The sequence below is a fragment of the Gigantopelta aegis genome, chromosome 4 (assembly GCF_016097555.1).
Source record: "Gigantopelta aegis isolate Gae_Host chromosome 4, Gae_host_genome, whole genome shotgun sequence".
NCBI lineage: Eukaryota > Metazoa > Mollusca > Gastropoda > Neomphalida > Peltospiridae > Gigantopelta > Gigantopelta aegis.
The window spans coordinates 96854102-96872257 of record NC_054702.1 but is presented as its reverse complement, the minus strand read 5'-3'; the positions used below and the strand labels follow the sequence as shown (position 1 = coordinate 96872257).

General features: G+C 34.8%; 1 protein-coding gene across 1 annotated transcript in view; it reads left to right on the top strand.

The window, feature by feature from the left end:
• Nucleotides 1-18156, top strand: part of LOC121371499 (nuclear RNA export factor 1-like) — a 43526-nt gene that overhangs the window by 21277 nt on the left and 4093 nt on the right. Inside the window, exons 10-22 of the mRNA XM_041497431.1 lie at nucleotides 1180-1268; nucleotides 2275-2382; nucleotides 4162-4271; nucleotides 6141-6177; nucleotides 8780-8848; nucleotides 9184-9300; nucleotides 10040-10086; nucleotides 10205-10266; nucleotides 12889-13004; nucleotides 13831-13873; nucleotides 15813-15885; nucleotides 16298-16355; nucleotides 17823-17995. Of these exons, the coding sequence (XP_041353365.1) occupies nucleotides 1180-1268; nucleotides 2275-2382; nucleotides 4162-4271; nucleotides 6141-6177; nucleotides 8780-8848; nucleotides 9184-9300; nucleotides 10040-10086; nucleotides 10205-10266; nucleotides 12889-13004; nucleotides 13831-13873; nucleotides 15813-15885; nucleotides 16298-16355; nucleotides 17823-17995 (1102 nt within the window). The remainder of the gene's footprint in view (nucleotides 1-1179; nucleotides 1269-2274; nucleotides 2383-4161; nucleotides 4272-6140; nucleotides 6178-8779; nucleotides 8849-9183; nucleotides 9301-10039; nucleotides 10087-10204; nucleotides 10267-12888; nucleotides 13005-13830; nucleotides 13874-15812; nucleotides 15886-16297; nucleotides 16356-17822; nucleotides 17996-18156) is intronic.

Here is an 18156-nt window from a genome sequence, read left to right as displayed (position 1 = left end):
TTGGTAGGGTTGGTTCTGGGTCAGCAAAAGATTTCACCAAATTCTCTACTAAACTTCAAAAACAGCAGAAACCCAGTTATTTTACAACGAAATATAAATTTTTCATGAAATTATTTTCAATTATTATTTCTTATATATTGACTCGGTAAAATACCATATCAATTATTAAGCATGGCTTTTCCTGTTAAAGCGATAAATAGAGGATAATAAACGAGTTACCATTTATTATCAAATTTATGTCTCTAGCTTTAGCCAGTTACAAGTAAAAATTATTTGATAATAACAGATATCAAGTTTGTTATTCTATTTATTACCCCATCTATTTTAATTATTTTTTATATACAGAGGCTGCACTTCCATATATATGGAGGCGATGTAAAGCACTTTACACACTGTTCTTGGCATTGCTTTAACTTTGCATTTTAATCATGGTTCTCAGATAATTTTCGAAAACCAAAGTTCTCTATATTCTGCAAAATTTGTTTTATAATGAATTGTATAAAACTACCATTTTATTACAAGTTTAACACTGAAAACAGAAAGACATAAATGCTATATGACGTCATTTTGTGTACTCTGCCAAATCATGATGATGTCATATTTAATACCGACTATGTGATTGGTTTGTAAGCATCAAATTGTCTCATTATTAGTGTACGTTAAACCAATGCAGAATATTTCTCACTGAGAAAATATGAAAAAAAAATCCCTGTTCAGAGTGACCACTGGAGTAATAAAGAATTGATATCTGCAATTTATTCTGTATATTAACATTTCTTACACACCCGTGTAGGAGATCACTGTTGTGTATCAAAATCGTATACAATGTATGTTGGAGATCATTTTTGAGAGGTCATGACCCAGTTTAGTGTTATTGTAAGGAGATGTAAAGTGACGACATTGGAATATTGAAGTCATTCAAATTCAAAATTAGCTGTATTATTACAATGCTTCGCCATATTAAAATGCTCACTTTTCATTAATTTCATTTTCCGAGTGGTTGGCAAATGTTTTAGAATGCTCTATGTTTTTAAGGAAAACGTATCTGTTAGTACAGTAGTGATTTGGTATCAAATGGTATCAAATGGAAACTCATGTATTATTCTCTATATCTCATATGATTTAAATATTTGTTATGTATTTCTTACCGGTCCTCTATTTTATTTTCTTCTTTTTCAGTATTGAGTGCTAGTGGTCTGTATTTAGCCCTGAATCGAGCCAACACAATGTCAAATGTGGTGAAAATTATTCAGGAAAATATCCCAGAGGTTGGTTTTTATGCATATATTTGGGCTTCTTTTTCACAGAAACAAATTCAACGAATTATTTTTTGACAACATTCCGGCATGTGTGTTGTGGAGCATGTGTTCAAGTAAGAGAAAGTAAAAAGGGTGACCTGTCTAGACTAGAAAATAAAATATAATGTTATTTTTACCATTTTATCATACCATGACAGCATTTTGACTCTGGGACATCTTATGCAAACATGTCAGTATTTCCAATAGAGTGCAAGCTATGGAAACACTGATACATATACCATTTCATTTTAAAATCAAAATAAGCTGGTACAAAACTTGAAAAAAGTGCATCAAACCATGGGCCTAAAACTACAAATATCATGAACTTCGATTATTCAAGAGGTTCTTATTTGGAAATAACAAAAAAAAAACACAATTATATAAAAAAAAAAAACATGGTCAAGGTGGAAAAAAACCCCATTAATTAAAAAATTAAAATCAGCAGTATTGATCCATATTGAAGAATATCTACTCATGGAGTGAGAAATTATGTTTTTGTGATTAGTTGTATCCTACAGAGCTCAGTATTTAATTATTCTCTTGATAATCTGTCAAGTACCATTTGGGTATCCATTTTGTATGTGTTCAGGATATAAAAAAAAAAGTATTTAACTATTTAATCTCACCATGTGTCACTGCCAAGTACAATAGTACAATATTAATAGATTCAGTCTAATTATTTATATTCGTGAATAGTTACTTGTATTTGAGGTCCCATATTTGCGATATGCATCGTATTTGCCACTTGGTATACAGTGAAACCTCTCAAAACCGGACATTTTTTTAGGCCCATTTTTAAATATCTGTACAGAATAGAGACTCTCTATGCCAGATACCTCATAAAACCAGACTTCTTACTTGGTCCCCTGGGTGTCCGATTTAGAGGAGTTTCACTGTATTTGTTAAAGGTGTGCTTTTTATGTATGGTTTTAAGTTGGATTAAGAATATTAATTCAGTGTTTGATTTCTGTTGTAGCTTGTTGGTTTGGATCTGAGCAGTAATCGTCTTCTGTCACTGAGTCACATGACAGATTTGGTTTCAGCTGCGCCATTTGTAACCAAATTAAACATTGGAAAAAATCAGGTATTGTTTGGCTTTACCTCAGTTTTCTCCTCTCAACATATTTAGCTATTTTTTATTTTGGTTAATTGTACATGCATATTCTTTGTATACATCTTTACGAGTGTATATTAAAATCCTGGTAAGTTTAAATGTTGACTTGTTAAAGAGCGATCTTAAAATTTAGCGAAATTCAAATAAGTGGCATATTATCAACATAAAATTTTAACGATGTGGTCATATCAGAAACTACAAAAAGAATAAGCTTAATTTGTAGGATCAGCTAAAATAATATTTTGGACCAATTTTGACGTTATGCATCTTACAGATAACTTAAATTTAGTTTTTAATATTGCAGTAATGTGCATAATTAATTATTGGGGGTCATTTTTTTATTTTATTTTTTTATTTGATCTTACATTCAAATAGTTATTAAATACATATACTACACACGTAAAATGTGGTTGTAATTACAACATATATGTGAGGGGAATTTTTTTTAGACATAGGATATACTTATGATTGTAAAGTCTGACCAAAAATAATTATTGTTTTCTATCCTTTTCATCTAACCATTGTTGTGCGATCAGTTAATACTGACAAAACAATCACACAAACATTTTTTAAATATTTTTAAATTTAGCATCATGAAATGTTAGTGTCTTGTACGAGCTCCCTAAATTCGGGACTGGCATCGTGGTTAGGCCATCGGTCTACAGGCTGGTAGGTACTGGGTTCGGATCCCAGTCAAGGCATGGGATTTTTAAGCCAGATACCGACTCCAAACCCTGAGAGAGTGCTCCGCAAGGCTCAATGGGTAGGTGTAAACCACTTGTACCGACCAGTGATCCATAACTGGTTCAACAAAGGCCATGGTTTGTGCTATCCTGCCTGTGGGAAGTGCAAATAAAAGATTCCTTGCTGCTAATCGGAAAGAGTAGCCCATGAAGTGGCGACAGCGGGTTTCCTCTCAAAATCTGTGTGGTCCTTAACCATATGTCTGATGCCATATAAAATAAAATGTAAATAAAACGTGTGGAGTGCGTCGTTAAATAAAACATTCTTTCTTTCGCTAAATTTGCTCAAATTTTATGCTCATTAATATTTCCAGATTTAGAGTAGTAATACATGTTGACATGCTACACATTTTATTTATTTAAGCTTCTCTTGTTTCAGCAGTTTCTAAAAAGTCATAATTTCTCTATATATTATTATACTTTTTATATTTTTAGGGTGTTTTTGTTTTTATTAAATTGAAATGATGCTAATTTACTCCAATATATGGTAAAGATATATAAGGATATTAATTTTCATTAGGTCAGTGACGTTTGAGCAAATATAATTATTTTAATGCAAGGAAGAATATATACTTTTATATCTAATTTTTTCATTTATTGTAGTTGTTACCTGATATATATAAGAATAGTTTGCAATTTTTTGTGAATTTATCGATGTATAACAGTCATAAATCATATAACATCGCATGGCATAGCAAAGTGATTTTATAATAAATTTGTGACTTGTTATACATCATAAATGTTTTAAAAAGGCAAACAATTCTTATAATTACAAACAACACAACTTATTTAGGTAAAGATACACATTCTGAAGTCCTTCCCATGATATGAGTTTTATGTAATGACATCCCATTTGATGTAATGATGTCATTTTCTGAGGTTCATCAAAGGATAACATTCGGTTTTTAAGTGACATCATCCAATAAGAATAGAGTAGATTGCATAATGGTGGGAAGTTTGTAATTATACTGTATATGTATAGAATTGTCATTATGTGTGTTTCTAGTTGCGGTCGATTGAGGAACTTCAGAAGATTGAAGGATGGAAGTTGTTACAGCTCGTCTTGGATGGCAATGATTTGTGTGACCGCTATAAAGAGCGGTCTGAGTACATTAGGTAATGGTATCGGTCATTTGAGCTGAATGTCATGGTGTGTCCAGGCATTGTGTGACCCACAGATGCAATGGCTGGCTGGTAACTATTAATCTTGGTGTATGGTGACTGAACACAGTGCATCCTGTGCAAAGGGAGTGAACAAATGTATTTGGTATATTATGTGGAAAATGTGTTACGTGAAATATTAAAAAGAAAAAATATTTATTCTATTTTTCTCTCTTCATACTTTTTTTTTATTTGTTCGGGAGGTTGGGGTGGGGTTTTTTTTTTTTTTGCAGAATGATATAATTATAATTGAGTTCCTTGGCAAGTATAGAAAACTTTTGAGGTATTGACAAAATATTTTAAGCAAGTAGTTATGCTGAATATTGTTAGAATTATGAAATGAAACACACAAAAACAACACAACACATGAGCAGCCAGGGTTTGTCAATTCCCCAACTAAACAAGCAGAAAATCCCTTGATTCAATGTCATTTTAATGTACCGGCCAGCACACGACCCTGAAAAAGGGTCATCGAGTCCTGAAAAGGGCCACACTTTTGTGTGTGGCCGGTACAACTGAAGGCTGGCCAGGTGACGCAGACCTGCTTCCGATGACGGGTAAGATTTCCCAGGAAGGGGAACAACCTAAGACAGGGGCAGCTGGGACCTGGTGAAACAGCAGAGTGCGAGAGAGAAAAAAACAGTCATTGAATTGGGTTTCAGCTTGGTTTTGTGTCTCTATTTCCCGGCAGCAAAAAAACAAAGTCTTTTGTTTGTCAGTCCAGACTGACACATCATATGTTCTCTGTCGGGGAGTCACAAATATATGTTTTGAGTCTTAGTTTGTTCGGAACCAGCCATGTGTTGTTTGGTGATAGTTGTCTTCTTGTGAAAACAGTCTGTTGTTAAAAGTCTTTGGTTGCCATGGTTCAGCTTTGCTTCATTGTAGCTGCTAGTGATTAAGCTAGATGAAGGACTTAAATGATTATCGTTGTCAGACTGAGATGAAAAGGGTCCAACTAAATGCACAAGTCAGGAAATGTGCAGTTTAAATGGTATCACTTGTTTGATCTCAAACTAATTAATTTCAGTGGGTGCACCCTGCCAGATGTCATACGGGTGGCCCTAGCCTATGTTGTGAATATGACAAACATTTGACAAATGTTTGAGAAAGTCAATGGCCTTCACAGAAGCTTTGGCTAGTACCCTATGTATTGTGGTAATATAGGTGAATATTTCCACTAGCCCAAACCAAATATTCACTGGCCAGGTCTTGGGACTAGTGGATTTATTGAACCATGCATTTGGTATTGTTTGAACATTATACTATGGATACAGTGGACATGATGTATATTTTAAAATAGATATTATATTATTCAGAATTGGATGAGTGAAAAAAAAAGAAGAGGAAAATCCTGTGTTAATACCTAAAGGATTACACTATACTTGCCATGTTAATTAATTCTGTTTAGTTGTGTAATGTTTTTGGGGAGGGTTACTTTTTTATTTTTTTTCAGTAAAGTAATACTTTTTTTTCATTTTCGTTACTGCACATATATTTTTTAAATTATCTTTATATCTATATTATACACATTAATCTTTTGTTTTGCTGTTATATAACCAGTTCTTGTTCTATCTTTTCTCTTTCTTATAAATTAAAATAAATATATTTAAAAACACAATCATGTTTTAGGATTAAATTTATTGATATATTTTCTAGTAAATTAGCCATATTCCTCAACAGAGAAGTTCATCATTACCAGTTGATTTCAAGTGCTCCTGAATCCCATTAGTTAAAGAAGACAGATCTCCCCTCCTTACTTTGACGTTATCACTTGTTTATTTTGTTTATTAATATCTGTTTGTTGATGTGACACTTTTCCAGCATGGTTCGAAAGAGGTTTCCTAAAGTTATCAATCTGGTGAGTTTTTAACCATTGTCCATCTATAGTCTAGTCTATACAGTAGGATATGCTTACAGCACAGTATTCTCTGGTGTAATGGATGACATTCATTTCTTGACATTGTAACATGAGCAGTACTATAATCCGCATGAAAAAATAACCCAGGTTGTATCTGTGTTGTATCTACGCAATTTATACAAAAAATAATGTAGTTTAGTGGGTCTGTCCTATAATGTTATGGGATTTTAAAACAGCTTGATGACTTATTAGTACTCTGTTTTAAAAATAAAATAAAAATTTATGTAAAAATCTATATTTAAAAAAACCCAATCTATGTTCGTGGTATATATCAAATTTCCCGTTAAAACAATTGTGAAGAGTTAGTTCCCTTAGTTTGGCAAGTAATAGTTAATTTTGTTGAATATGCATATGCTGTATTATATCTATGAAAGTTGTGACACAGAAACTAGTGAGAAAAAAAAGTATTTATACTTAACAATATGGTTTGCTTCCACAACAATCTGAATATCACATACTGTAACATAATTTCTCACAAAATGTCACCAACTGTCAACCTGCTTAGAATCTTTCCCCATTGTTTACTGAAATGGCTAGCAGTGGCATCCTGTGGTGTATTTAGGTTTCTTTTTTTAAAATTTGTTTTTTTTTCACTTATAAAAATTTCATATATCCCAAATTGTTAGTTAACAAGAATTGACAAGAATAATTCAACTCGACATAATGCGAGATGTTTTTATTACTTTCTCAAGACACTAGTGTTAAACAATAGACCTTATATGGCATGCACGATCAACCACAGCTAATCAGGTTGCACTCAAAACTGGTGTACAGAGTTGCAGTTATTTGAAAAAACAACTTTGCTAATTACCTGCCAGTAAGTCTGTGTGCCATAATAACAAACAAACAATACATTGGAAATACACATTTGTTACCAACAATTACTGCCGGTACTGGAAGTCGAATATTCCATTGTAAGGATCAAAATAAAACAGATGCACATTTGTTCCCAGTAAAAGTGTGCCAGAACCCGAATATTCTGTAATAATAAATACCGCTATAACGAGAGTTGACTGTACATGCATATTGACCTCTTTCATCACCTGAGTTTTTTCTTTAGTTTATCGTTTAGATTTTTAGTTTTTACAAGATTTTAACTTGTTAATAGAAGTGGATGTAAACAACCAACCAGTGCATCTACATAAAGAACATAAAATGGAGCTAGAGTTAATTTGGGTAAAAGCGAATGCTGACTGATACAATTGCAAAGTCTAAGTAACCTGGATTAAATTGTAGCTCTGTAATTTATCTCCACTTTTTACACCTTGGAGATCCTTAAAGCCGCACACTCTAGTTCCATCCAGCGAAAATAAATTATAATTTGGTTAATCTACAAACCTGTAACACACTTAGATCACGTTTTTATCAAATGGAGTGAAAAAGCTGGTTTTATATCGATAAATACCATGGGAATCCCCATGTCCCAATTGCTTGAAATAATTTTGAAAGTTTGTATTCTGATGTCACCGGTAGATGTCGCTCGAAGCACAACAATGCCTACGTCATGACAAATTTCACAGACTTTGGGTGCATTCCTTTCACCTCTCCTGGACATGTTCCAACTGTTCTGTCCTGGTTGTATCCCCTCTCCAGATATTGTAAGACTTAGCAAAATTATTGGTTTTAAGGGTTTGTAACGTTTTGTATTGAGACACTTACTTGTCTGAACTTTATTTTTACTGAAAATGTTCATGAACTGTGAAGAAAAATCTCACAAATGAACAACAACAAATCGGATGTTGATTGCGCGAACCGTGCACAAGAAAACAAACCGAACCAAAATGATAATGGTCACGTGGTATACCAACGTCTGTGACATTGAAATGGAAATATCCCCTCTAAAAATAGATTAGACCTTGTCTGCTCAATTGTTTTTTCTCAGAGGCCCGTGCCATTTTATGAAATACGAAAAATGCATTTTGTGGTATTACAAAAACCAGGATTACCAGGATTACCAAAAAACACTTCAGGTGAATGGAAATGTATATTCTAAATAATAAACGGTAAGTAAAGTGCAATTTTATTTGTGAAAAAATGGGTTTAATAGCGAAAAACAATGCCATAATGGTTAACAACTAGCCGTAACTAGGGTGTGTCCCTTTAACCTGAGATAAAAAATTAAAAAAATTCATGTAGACAGGACTTATGCTCATTCAGAGTGATTGATATGAAAACTGCTTGGTTGTGTTAAGTGGTTGATAATCATGGAACAAAAGCATCAATTTGGATTAATGGGTTCGCAGTCTCTAATCATTTGCGTATTTACATCCAATAAAATTGAACAGGATTAACATCAGAACATCGAACACAGAGCTTTGTATTCTTTGTTTTGTTACATTGCTTGTATTAAAATATGACTATTTCACAAGGCCTAATGTGCCTAGTTGATAATTGTGCCCGGGGAACTTTACACAAAAATATAAAATATTATGTATTTGAACAAATTTAAACTGCAGAAAGAAGTCATTTTACATTAAAAAAAACAAAAACAAAAAACATTTTTTGAAAGTTTATAGTAATGTTCTTTCATATTTCTTTGTAGGATGGGCATGAACTTCCACCACCTATAACATTTGACCTGGAAACGACGACAGTTATACCTCCATCAAAGGTATTAAGGAGCTATTGATCTGTTGCTGGTGAAATAATGGTTTATTTTTTAGTATGCTAATCAGAATGATGAGATCTTTGTATTGGCAGAAAGGAAAACCATTTTGATAGTCTTTTATATTTAAATTAATTTAATTTGTAAGATTCCCCCCTCCCCCACATGTTATATGGCTACATGTCTTAAACAAACATACTTTTGTTATATTAGGTGCCCCAGATGAAAAAGCACTGAATGTTTGCTGTTGTTGCAATATTTGTATAAAGTGGTATTCATTAAAAATAGAAACATTTAAATTCTGTAATTGTGAGTTATGTTATCGTTTCTGTTTTTTCCAGGGAAGTTACTTCATGAATGACGAAGTGAAGACAATTGTGGTGAAGTTTCTCAAAGAATACTACACGATCTATGATTCAGATAACAGGCAGCCACTGTTTGAGGCCTATCATGAACAGGTGTGAGATAAGGGGGAAGTTTATTGTGAGCGCTTGGTTATTAAATTCAAAAGTCATAAAACATTGCAAACTGACTGCGAGTGTGTTCTGTATTGTGATTGGTTAATTACATTTTTTTCCCGGGATCAAATGAAAATAATACAGAAAGCTAATGGTGTCATTAAAAAGTGACGTCATTAGCAATTGGAACAGGTGAAGTTGACGATTCACGGGTCTACAGTTAGATTGTAGCCAGGTATTTTGTTCAAGAAATACCAAATATACAATTAGTTCCGTAGAAAAACAATTTAGTTTACAATGGACATAACCATATGGAGTTTTTAGATTTTGTGGGTGTTATTGTCTATTTGATGCCCGCAAATGTTTCATTTTTTACCTCAGGCTAACGCCTTCAGTAAAAAATTACATTTGCAGGATCAAATAGAACACCCGCAAATCTAAAAACTCCACGTGGTTATTTCCTAACTGTTTTAGCTGTATTGCATCAAGTGTTTCAAATGAAGAACTACTAGACAGTATTTTACTTTTGATCAGTTTTTCTACATTTTGTAGTATATGGCTTTATACATTTTACAATTAAACTTGGTCTTTTATTTGATCTTGTCTTTATCACAAGACATTAAATTATCCTTGGTAGCAGCTTCAGTTGACAGCATTTATTTTTGATATGTAATACGCTATTGCATAACATCTTTTCAGGCTTTGTCCTCTATAGCTATATTTCATATTGTCTTTTCAGGCTGTGTTCTGTATAGCAACTGCATACAATGGCACTTTGGATTACAAGTAAGTATTAACTTAATTCATTGGCTTGAAGTACTAGAAGATACTTTTTTATTTAGCTTTTTTTTTTCTTTTTTATCAGTTCAATTGTTTTATTTTATTGTAACTTTATTAATTGCAGGCAGCCATCACTGACAGATTATTTGCAAGAAAGCCGAAATATCTTTCGAGTAAAGGACACAGGTAAGAGATTTATGAAACATGCGACATCCTCTGCAGTATGTATTGGCATGAAATCCAGCATATATTATGCACTCAGCAAAATCTAACCTAAATGAACATAATGCAGCAAAATACTCATTTCAATTCAACATCACCTGTCCTCAAACTAGTGCATATTCCCCTAAGGATAGTAGTCTGGTTCGAACATCCCAACAGCCAATGGGATGGCCTAAGATTTCTTTATTGGGCACCCCTTCCTGTCCCGGTCATGTGACTGTAACTTCCTTCTTTTTCTTTCACTCTTATGGTTTAGACGTCCTGGGTTTTGCTCCGTCGTAATTTGAGCAATCTATCCTTTTTACTTGGTTTATTTGAGACTGTACTGTTTGTAACACATTTCTAAATGTTGTTACGTTACTGTTGTACAATTATTTTGGTTGTAATCATTTTATTAAAGTGTTCTAGCCAAATTATTAATTTTCATGTGTGCCTGTCAACAGTCTTGGTCTTCATTTTTAAAATGGCGGCTTCTTGTTTACCAGAATTGTACAGACATATGTTTTCGCTGTTTCATTACAGAGATAATTGAATGTCAGGCATTTGTTCTACCAGAGTGGTGCATTCTTGCACTAAGTGTAAGAAGTTCCTGACAGGGAAAGACCCACATGATGCGTGTCAAGACAAGATGTCTTTTGTCTTCCACTGGGACTGTCAGAGTTTAACAGCATACTGTAATTATTTTGCTGAAAGACCTTCACTGCAATGTTCTTCCTGCCGGTCTTCAGCTATTGTTTCTGCAGCTGACCAGTTATAATCGATGACTCTCGTTAAGGTGTCTACGGACCCGTGTCTGCGGGCAAGACAGCTTCTGTACCGGTCCATGGGGCTTCACCAGCTCCCATGATCAGCTGCTACTGTTACTTACGCAGACCAGCAACCACCTACGGCTTCAATCACAGCGCTTGCTGCAGCCGTGCCTACGGGCATTACGGTACCCGTGTCTCACGGGACTCGTGCAACTGCATTGAGACAATCATCTTACTCATCTCTTTGTGTGACTCTACTCTGTAGCCTACAGTAGATCCAATGAACGGTAACTGGTCTTTGACGATTTCCACTCAGCAATCAGTGCGAGATAGAAGTTGACAGTTCTCAACTCAACATAGCGAAAACGCAGCTGTCACGGGTAACCCTCTCCACGGTCTTCCACGGGTCAGTCGTCCATGATGTCACAGATGTTTAAGTTGGAAGATTCAGCCTTCACGCAGTTGATGGGTTCTGCTGGGATGCCCCGGTCCATGTCATCTTGACCAGTGTTCTACATGGAATCGACATGTCTGCGCTAGATTGCTAAGCAGTTGCCAACATCTCCAATGGGCCCAGTGTCTATGATTGCACAGACACTACCTGACAGCTGTTTTTTCTGCTCACGCCGATCATTCTTGAGATGGCAGAACAGTCAGTTTCCTACATCAACTGCTGATCGTCAGTTCGTCACTTTCGCTGTTACGGTGGAAGGAAGATACCTTTACTTCACACCTTCAGATCGGGTTGCTACTCCAGCTACAGTTTCAGTTACAGCTTCTGTCTCAGTTACCATATCAACTCACCGAGTTGCGGTAAACCTCGCTACACGATTTTCGACATGCAGGCGGTTGTGGGAATTCATCATCGCTTGCTGTCATCGGTTCGAAGGTTACAAGCATTACGGTTTGGGGCTGAAGACAGTCCACTGGGCCGGTCAACTGTTGGCGCTGTTTTGGACTGTTCAATTGTTGATCGGTGACATTACACAGATATTCAGTGGGTCGATCACTACATCTGTTGGTGCCAGAAGTTTGTAACTTGATTGTTACTCTACCACTCTACCACTACCGATTGGGATCGCCTCCTGCTTCATCCCACGTCGAGACCCCAATCATGTTTGTTCCAGTTACACACGTGGATCTTATCTCCAAGTGTTTGGGGAAGAAAGGTTTCTTTTCTAAGACCATGTCGGCGATACTGAAAATTCACTGGACATCCACAGCTGCTGCATATAATTTCCAGTGGTTGTGCTTTTACCGATTGTGCATCAGACACAAGCTAAAACCTCAGACTACGGTTATATGGCGTCAGATCCACTTGCTGTCAAAGGCTGCACTAGTTTGAGGACAGATGATGTTGAAAAGAAATGGAGAAAACTTTGAGTGTTTTCTCTTTTATAGATGCATCACCTGTCCTCAAGGGATGATACACACCCAGCCTCCCTGCTTCCAGTTCTCCGTGCTACCTGCTCAGGAAAAAGAAGGAAGTTCAGTCATGTGACCGCTAAAGGAAGGGGAATCTTAGGCCATCCCATTGGCTGTTGGGATGTTCGAACCAAACTACTATCCTTAGGGGAATATGCAATAGTTTGAGGACAGATGATGTATCTATAAAAGAGAAAATACTTCCAAGTTTTCTCCATTTTTACCAGTACTCTTATACATTTATTGTGAGATTTTTTTGCAAGATTACCCAATTGGACTCATCACACTTGTAATTCCAAGCAGTTGATATAATATGTGTTATTTGTATTTGATAGAAAGTCATCTTTCAGTTTTCAGAAGCTTTTAGATAATATATGGGAAACATCACACACTTTTAAAACTTTTTTTGCAGCACGTCGCGAGAAATCAATAAAGAATGGACGCCTGCCTGTTGTATCCCAACTTTGTCTGCTACCCAAGACCACACACGATCCAAACTCTTTTGTTGTTGACATTAATATAGTCAGAGTAAGTAGCATGGGTCTTTACAGGAAATTAAATTTAAGCAATTCTACAATTTATTGTAAGGATTATTTAAAAATTCCTCACTTAATATTTTTATATTTCTGTTTGTACCATTTAATAGAACTATGTATTCCTAATATTGTTTTATGTAATGGTAAATGTTTTGTAAATAGCATAATTACTATTTGTTATTTGTTACATTAAAACTACATTGTTAACAATGATAAGAAATTACTCTTCCTACCTTTAATTACTGCTAGATTTCATCACATTTTGTCCAAACAGAAACGGTGAAAAAAACATTACATTGACATATATTCCACAAACTAGAATATAACCATGTCACCTATATTGACAAGATATTGACTAGAATGTAACTATGTCCCCATCGCTGTCTGCCATTTTGCTTTTTTATGGAATATTCTTCAAGAGGGGTGAAAGCGTTCAAAGTATGTGGCATAATTAATATGACATCATGTCATGACGATGTTAGATTGCATCACATCCTTTCACCCCTCGTGGAGACTATTCAATAAAAAATAAAAATGGCAGCCTACATGCTTTTTGTCCTAGGAGATTTCATGTATAGTATGGTGGGGTTTTTTTTACGATTTCTGTCTGGACAAAATGTTTGGGACATCTTATGGTAATTAAAAGTAGGAGAGTAATTTATTGTAATTGTTAATAATGTGCTTTAGACTTTAATACAATAGAAACACCTCAAATTTGGTTGTATAACAAACTATTTGTCTTTTGAATAATCTTACAAAAATAAAAAATAAATTCTTTGTTAAAGTGAAATTTATCTCCTTTTTTCTTCTTTTTTCAGCCAACTTTGTTGAGCTTTAGCTTGACAGGAATATTTAAAGAAAGTAAGTGATTCTCCTGTTGAATATTTCATTAATGTAATTTTTTAAGAGACAACCTGTTTTTCAAATTATGTTATAGTGCATGCCTATAGTGAAATTATATTCAAATTATCTTGGATTCATTTCATTTACAAAACATTGAGCTATTTTTCAGTCAGCATGCCACAACTCGTGCAACAAAGGCTGTGATTTGTGCTATCCTGTCTGTGGGATGCTACACATACAATATCACTTGCTGCTAATAAAGAAAAAAAAAATAGCCCATTCCTTGGTGCAACAGGTTTTCTCTTATTATCTGTGTGGTCCTTAAAGGAGAGGTCAATTAAGGCATTTGGCCTGGTATGCATATTCAACGTTATATAATGCACATTATTGCTTAATATCAACACGTATAATCGTATAGTTAATTAATAAAACGGTTAAATGTGACGGCTATTATATATAACGGGCGCAGCCATTTTGTACCATCTCAGTGAGTACGCCCCTCTGGTGAGTTGGTGGTTACGTAATACTTAACGCGTCACATCAGGAATGAGCCTTAGAACTAGAGAAACCAATCTACCTGGTTTTTGCGGGATGATAAATAGTCATACACATACACAATACACATCCCAGTAAGCCAGCAATAAGTATATCCAGCACTATATATATTATTTTTCAATACAAAATAAAATACCATTGTCAAAGTGGCTACACAACAAGTGGAAACAATTAACAATGTTTTGCCCATGCATTAACCTACGTACTGAAAATGATACACAGTGTGTTTTCTTAGTTAATTGGTCTATGCTGTTAGTTGCTTCTACCTGTGATTCCTGATTGGCAGGTGTGTATTTGATTGGTAACCAGACGAGCCAATTAATTGACGCTGTCTAGACACAAAAATACATACCGGTATTGTGGAATATTACCTGTCGCCCCTAAAATGGTAATGGACATGGTTTATTACTGTAAATAGTTCTGTAAAACTATTGATTAAGTAGAATTTTCCATCTTAAACCACAGAACTGACCAATTACGTAGTCCCAAAGAAAAGAAAATTATCACTTGGGTATCGTGGGTTATCATTTGTGCTCCAACGTAGCATATCAATAGGCCTAATAGTGTACATTTTACCGTTGGATTATTAAACAGAGAAAAATACTATAACCCCATTTTGTTCCATTAATGCAACTTGAAATATATTTAGTTAAATAGTTTATTATATTATTAAGTCATTTATGCTGTTTTACAAGTCAGGTTGATCAAGGAGAAGCACCTTGTCAAAAATTACTGCTTTTGTTTACACTGTACATACAGGAGATGGTCAGGAGCTGACATCACTTCGCTCCAAGCTATCCCACCAGACGTCACAAAAACGAAACAACATGGCTGCCCCCAGTTAGCAAGAATAATCATGTTTTTTTATTAACTCTAAAATTACGCTAAAGTGTCAGTATGTGTTGGTGGTCCGGGTATGCATCTTTCCAACACATAAGGCTCTTGTTTGAGTTGACCCTACCTTTAAAGTGTCAGTATGTGTTGGTGGTCCGGGTATGCATCTTTCCAACACATAAGGCTCTTGTTTGAGTTGACCCTACCTTTAAAGTGTCAGTATGTGTTGGTGGTCCGGGTATGCATCTTTCCAACACATAAAGCTCTTGTTTGAGTTGACCCTACCTTTAACCATGTGTCTGACGCCATAAAAACATAATTAAAATGTGATGGGTGCATCATTAAATAAACATTCCTTCCTTCATTTACAAAGTTTTCATTATAATTTTTCACCTTTAAACTTAACAATTAAAGAGCCTATGTATATTTTTTCATATTGGGGTGCCGTTATAGACATGCATTATTCATTCCATTTACAAGACCTTTAATATTGAAAATAGCTTATCTGTCCCTTTCAAAGTTAATAAAGAATTCAATCAGTACAGCATTTGGTCCTCTTTTTTTTCAGCTGAAAGCAAATCTGACAAGCCACCGATACGAGCATTCAACAGACTGTTTGTCACAGTGCCTTGCGGATCAGGGTGGGTTACTTTCACTTTAAAATTACTCTTACAAATTAAAAAAGTTTTTTTTTTTTTTTTTTTTGTAGTAAATAATAACTTGTGAAAAAGCACAAAGTTAATTTAAATCTTGATCACGTTGGGTTATTTTCACTTTGGAATTACTGTCACAAATTAAAATTATTTTAATACCATGTAGAGCCTGTTGTATTAAATAATAACTTGTGAAATAGCACAAGGTTTATTTCTATCTAGATTTGTTCACACATTTCTAAAAAGTCTGTTTCTAGTTTTATTTTGTTGGAATATTTATGAAGGATCATGACTACAAAGTATTCAGCTGTGACATACCCTAGAGATGATTAAATTCTTCGATGTCTGAAACTTTAAGTGATGTGAAAGAACTGTAATTGAACGTTTTCATTTGTTTCAGGATGGTTATCACCAATGATGTATTAACGATCACCAATGCATCACCGGAACAATCACAGGTGAGGACGCGGTAGTAGCAGACATAATCTAGTGTTTAAGGAAACACTGTTTATCATGTATAGCCATACATGTTATTGCATAGTCCAGATGTGTTGATCACAAAACTTTAAACGATTCTTGTTTAATATTCATTGGTTGGATATCCAATAGCCGATGCATATTTTTGTGCTGGGAGTAATTAACTCTTTCACCACTAAGTTTTACAGTCTTGACCTTCCCTGCACACTGAGTTTAAATAGCAGATTTATGATCATGTTTGTTAAAGGATAAAACTACTTGTTTTATCATTAATTTTAGTTATAGGCTATACATTTCCAGAAAGGTGAATGGACGGCTGTCTAGATAGAAAAATAATACTTTAAAAATGTTAGATTCAACAGGTATAAATCTGGTACTTACAGGTAAACTATGCATATTACTCACCTATTTGAGTAGGTAGGACTGGTAATTTAAAAAAAAAAAACAGTACAAATGTTTTTCTTGTTGGATAATTAATTAATTAACATTCCAGTTATAATTTTAAAAATATATTTACAATGCTTTTGCAAAATTAAGCTTTCATTTCATCAACAGAAATATCATATCACACACCTTTGTTGTTAGCAGGATCTGTATCACGCTTTTTTTTGGCATTCATTATGACACAATTACACAATTTTTCCATACACTGTATTGGAATAAAATAGCGAAAAGTACTCTATGGTGTTTGTGTTGACGTCAAACACTTTTACGGGCCCTGGATTTTTAGTAAACGTTGATCTGCAGGTAACCGAATATGGCTCATGTGTCCAGGTAAACTCAGGCGCGTGGTAAAACAGTGGCAAGTCATCTTGTAACTCGTCATCGGTATCATTTTCTTCTAAATCGCCAATCTCGATTAAATCAAATGCACCAAAGTCCATATTATCCCACATTTCATCATCGGAAAACCCGTCATCTGAATCGCAACCATTGTTTTCAACAGACGAAATTTCGTCACCTCGGTTCATGTTTAATTACAGTCAGAATATCAGTATAAACTTGGAAAAACTCATTCAGAATTCGCTAGAACATGGACGCAGCCATTACAGTGTGTCACATGGCAGCTATGGTCGCGCGAGATTTTGTCTAATTATAATATTGACGCGTCACTCGGCGCCAAATATGAACAGGTGTTACAAGCCGCTAAACCGGCCTGTCGTGGGGAGAGGCACTGGTATCACTAGCCAGTATACAGGCCTGTCATGGTGAAAGAGTTAAACATTCATTCTTTCAATTTTTATAGTTGTAAGAACTATTTTTGGAATTAAATATATTGCTTAAGAAGCTTTATTTTTCTTCACCTGCAAAATTTTAATAGTACTGGAGTGTAGTTTTATATTCATTTGAAACTGCTGTATATTTTAAAATGTTGTGTAGAAAGTGCACTAAGCCTGTATTATAGTAAACGTGTGAATATTATAATTACCCTTTTAAAAACATTTCAGTCAGCATTCAAAAGTACCGGTCCCACCCCCTCTTCCAGTCCCGTGTCGAGTGCCCCACCTGCCGTTCCATCGACTAGCTTGTCACCTATACCTGGGACGAGTGCTGTACCCAACAAAGAGATGATTCAACGCTTTTCTGCCGAATCAGGGATGAATGCAGAGTGGTCGCACAAGTAAGTGGATAAAGCTAGTCCGTCCACAGGGAATGCCTTTTTTTCACCCTATGGAATTTACTACAAGTTGTTTATTTTTTTAATTGATTGTTTTCTAAATTGCACACAAAAATAGTATTAGTAGCCAGAACACTTACTTTTCTTCTTTCGTAAAACCAAAC